The sequence below is a fragment of the Branchiostoma floridae genome, chromosome 10, assembly GCF_000003815.2.
Source record: "Branchiostoma floridae strain S238N-H82 chromosome 10, Bfl_VNyyK, whole genome shotgun sequence".
Taxonomy (NCBI): Eukaryota; Metazoa; Chordata; class Leptocardii; order Amphioxiformes; family Branchiostomatidae; genus Branchiostoma; species Branchiostoma floridae.
In genome coordinates this window covers 20,882,964-20,887,073 of record NC_049988.1, presented here as the reverse complement: position 1 = coordinate 20,887,073, position 4,110 = coordinate 20,882,964, and the positions used below count along the sequence as shown (strand labels likewise).

At 45.6% G+C, this 4,110-nt stretch overlaps 1 protein-coding gene across 1 annotated transcript in view; it reads left to right on the top strand.

The window, feature by feature from the left end:
* LOC118424397 (serine/threonine-protein kinase 17A-like) overlaps positions 1-3,227 on the top strand; it is a gene marked incomplete in the record, with an annotated part of 6,076 nt that extends 2,849 nt beyond the window's left edge. Inside the window, 2 exon segments of the mRNA XM_035832943.1 lie at positions 996-1,164; positions 1,411-3,227. Of these exon segments, the coding sequence (XP_035688836.1) occupies positions 996-1,164; positions 1,411-1,708 (467 nt within the window).
* Between the last annotated feature and the right edge of the window lie 883 nt (positions 3,228-4,110).

The following is a 4,110-nucleotide window of genomic DNA, read 5'->3' as shown; positions in this document are numbered from 1 at the left end:
ACGTGATGCTGACTTGTTGTTGTTGACTTGTTGTTTACAGGAGTATCGGAGTGCTTGCGTACGTCATGTTGACATGTTGTTGTTGACTTGTTGTTTACAGGAGTATCGGAGTGTTTGCGTACGTGATGCTGACTTGTTGTTGTTGACTTGTTGTTGTTTACAGGAGTCTTGGAGTGCTTGTGTACGTGATGCTGACATGTTGTTGTTGACTTGTTGTTTACAGGAGTATCAGAGTGCTTGTGTACGTGATGCTGACATGTTGTTGACTTGTTGTTTATTGTTGTTGTTTACAGGAGTATCGACGTGCTTGCGTACGTGATGCTGACTTGTTTATTGTTGTTGTTTACAGGAGTATTGGAGTGCTTGTGTACGTGATGCTGACTTGTTGTTGACTTGTTGTTTATTGTTGTTGTTTACAGGAGTATCGGCGTGCTTGCGTACGTGATGCTGACTTGTTGTTGAGTTGTTGTTTACTTGTTGTTGTTTACAGGAGTATCGGAGTGCTTGCATACGTGATGCTGACATGTTGTTTGTTGTTGTTGTTTACAGGAGTATCGGAGTACTTGCGTACGTGATGCTGACATGTTGTTTGTTGTTGTTGTTTACAGGAGTATCGACGTGCTTGCGTACGTGATGCTGACTTGTTGTTGTTTATTGTTGTTGTTTACAGGAGTATCGGGGTGCTTGCGTATGTCATGCTGACATGTTGTTGTTTACTTGTTGTTGTTTACAGGAGTATCGGAGTGCTTGCGTACGTGATGCTGACTTGTTGTTGTTTATTGTTGTTGTTTACAGGAGTATCGGGGTGCTTGCGTATGTCATGCTGACATGTTGTTGTTTACTTGTTGTTGTTTACAGGAGTATCGGGGTGCTTGCGTATGTCATGCTGACATGTTGTTGTTTACTTGTTGTTGTTTACAGGAGTATCGGCGTGCTTGCGTACGTGATGCTGACTTGTTGTTGTTTACTTGTTGTTGTTTACAGGAGTATCGGAGTGCTTGCGTACGTGATGCTGACCGGCCACTCCCCGTTCCTCGGCGACACGAAGCAGGAAACGTTCCTGAACATCTCGACTCTCGCCTACGACTTCCCCGAGGAACTGTTTCTAGACGTCTCAGCCGACGCACAAGACTTCATCAAGAGTCTGCTCGTCAAGGAGCCGGAGTAAGTCTTAGTTCTTCTTACTACTCCTTAAGTCTTGGCCTTCCTTACTACTCCTTAAGTCTTGGTCCTTCTTACTACTCCTTAAGTGTTGGTCTTCCTTTCTACTCCTTAAGTCTTGGCTTGTTGTTGTGCTGTTTCAGGGACAGAACGACAGCTAAGGAGTGTCTGCTCCACCCCTGGCTGTGTTATTGTGCTGTTAATGTCCTGTTGTTGTGCTGTTAATGTCCTGTTGTTGTGCTGTTTCAGGGACAGAGCGACAGCTAAAGAGTGCCTGCTACACCCCTGGCTCTGTGCGGCCTCCAAGTCGCCAGCGATCGACTTCTCAGTGGTGGCCCCTGAACCGGAGCCCTCTCAGTCCCGGGATGGCCTGCCTCAGGACCCTTCTCAGTCCCAGGACGGTCTGCGCTCCCCCTTCCTGGGCCAGAGGCGCCCCCTGGAGTGTAACAAGGAGAACTGCAAGGAGGACGCTGCGGTGCCAAAAAGGTTCAAGTTCGACGACTCCTTTGTCTCCATTCAGGAGATCCAGAGAGAACTCGTGTATTAAAGCTGCCCCCTATCAGAACACGTTGGTACTGCAGGGAGCATGTTGGGACTTCACTAAGGAAGCGAAACAACTTCTCAGACAAAACTTGAGCTGGGAAAACAGCCACCAACCCTGGCCTACTGCCTCTCCAGGCATGCTGGGATTGATACCCAGAATGCTCTGCACCTCTCTGGTGTCCAAAGGGATCAATAATTGTATCCAAACTTCATCAATAAGCTGTCAATAATCAATGAGGAGGAAAGTGGACAGAAGAAGGAAGGACAGTTGTTGACAGTTTGTACGTTTTACCTCTGTTAAAGACTGTAGGTTCTCTCTGGCTGGTATGGCTGAATGTGTGCCCAGAATCCCCCACCACATCCTTCACATTTGTGCCCATAAAACCCCAGCACACCCTCACATCTCCCTGTGTTCCTGTTGTGCAGAGTTTTATTCAGCTGTAGAATTGTGAAAATGTGTCTGAAGTGTAATATAGCATGTACAGGGGGTGTAGTGGGGAGGGGGGCCTTTTGTCAATGTGGCAATGCAACTAGTGTACAGATGTCAAGAAGAATGGCCCGAAACATGTTACACAATGTGGCAAACACCTACTCAATGTGGCAAACACTGTACATAATGTATTTTATGCTTTTCAATATTCAAGGGCATTACACAACTGCCTTATATAGAGATGACAACTGCCTTATATGGACAAAACATACATGACAACAGGTCAGCTGCCTTATATGGAAACATAGAACAGACATGACAACAGGCCAGCTGCCTTATATGGAAACATAGAACAGACATGACAACAGGACAGCTGCCTTATATGGAAACATAGAACAGACATGACAACAGGCCGACTGCCTTATATGGAAACATAGAACAGACATGACAACAGGTCAGTTGCCTTATATAGATGTGAACACATAAGAAGATTTAGGAAATGTATAACTTGATTCTAGAGTATACCAGCAAAGAAAATTTTATTTAACAAGTCCACTGATTACTGAATCTTCCCTTAGTGGTGCTATATAGAGAGTTTATCAGGAAATTATGTCCCATATACTGATGTAGTTATTGTTTAGTGGGTAAATCTGAGAATGAGATTTGTGCCCATTTTATAGACGTTTTAGCTGCCTTATGATGTCATAGCTGCCTTATGATGTCATAGCTGCCTTATGATGTCATACCTGCCTTATGATGTCATAGCTGCCTTATGATGTCATACCTGCCTTATGATGTCATAGCTGCATGTGTTTGTTCACGTTACAAGTGCCAAATAAGGACACTGATGCATGATGGGGTTTGCATCCCCATACTTCGGGACCAGTTGTCATGGAAAACATCAATCATCCTGTAGCCATAGCAACCAAAGAAACTCTTTGTTCCAAATTTCCGCTGACAAATCTCTGAGGTGGTCGAATATGTCACATGACCACTTCTAGTCTGTTTTTCAAATTGTAATTTTATCTTTTTTTATATTATTTTGTAATGCTTTGTTCAGACTGTAAATACAGAATAAAATTAAAGATAGTGAGTTTAGCTTGTTGGAGCTGATTTTTGTGTGAATGTAAAAGATAGTGAGTTTCGCTTGTAAGAAAGAAGAAAATTATTGAGATCTATGTTGGAGGAGGCGATCTGAAACGATCCCCTCTGGAGGAGGTGATCTGAGACGATCCCCTCTGGAGGAGACGATCTGAAACGATCCCCTCTGGAGGAGGCGATCTGAAACGATCCCCTCTGGAGGAGGTGATCTGAGACGATCCCCTCTGGAGGAGACGATCTGAAACGATCCCCTCTGTAGAAGGCGATCTGAAACGATCCCCTCTGAAGGAGGCGATCTGAAACGATCCCCTCTGGAGGAGGTGATCTGAGACGATCCCCTCTGGAGGAGACGATCCCCTCTGGAGGAGGTGATCTGAAACGATCCCCTCTGGAGGAGACGATCCCCTCTGGAGGAGACGATCCCCTCTGGAGGAGGTGATCTGAGACGATCCCCTCTGGAGGAGACGATCCCCTCTGGAGGAGGTGATCTGAAACGATCCCTTCTGGAGGAGGTGATCTGAGACGATCCCCTCTGGAGGAGGCGATCTGAAACGATCCCCTCTGTAGAAGGCGATCTGAAACGATCCCCTCTGGAGGAAGATCGTCCCAGATTGGTTTTTATTCCGACCAAACCTGATCTGTACGTTTACGCGACTGGCGTAACTGAGTTATGAGAATCGATCCATGAGTTCCTAATCGATTCTGACAAGTTTACCTCCGTAGGAAATCTCAGCAATGTAGAACGGTGGTCTGAGCGCAGTCAGGGCCCCACCGCCTGACGTGCGTTCTGACGTTCCTTTTGAACCAGACAAAGTTTTGTTCACGAAATAGTTAACTGAATTGGTGGCTAGTATAGGATTTTCCAGACTATAGAT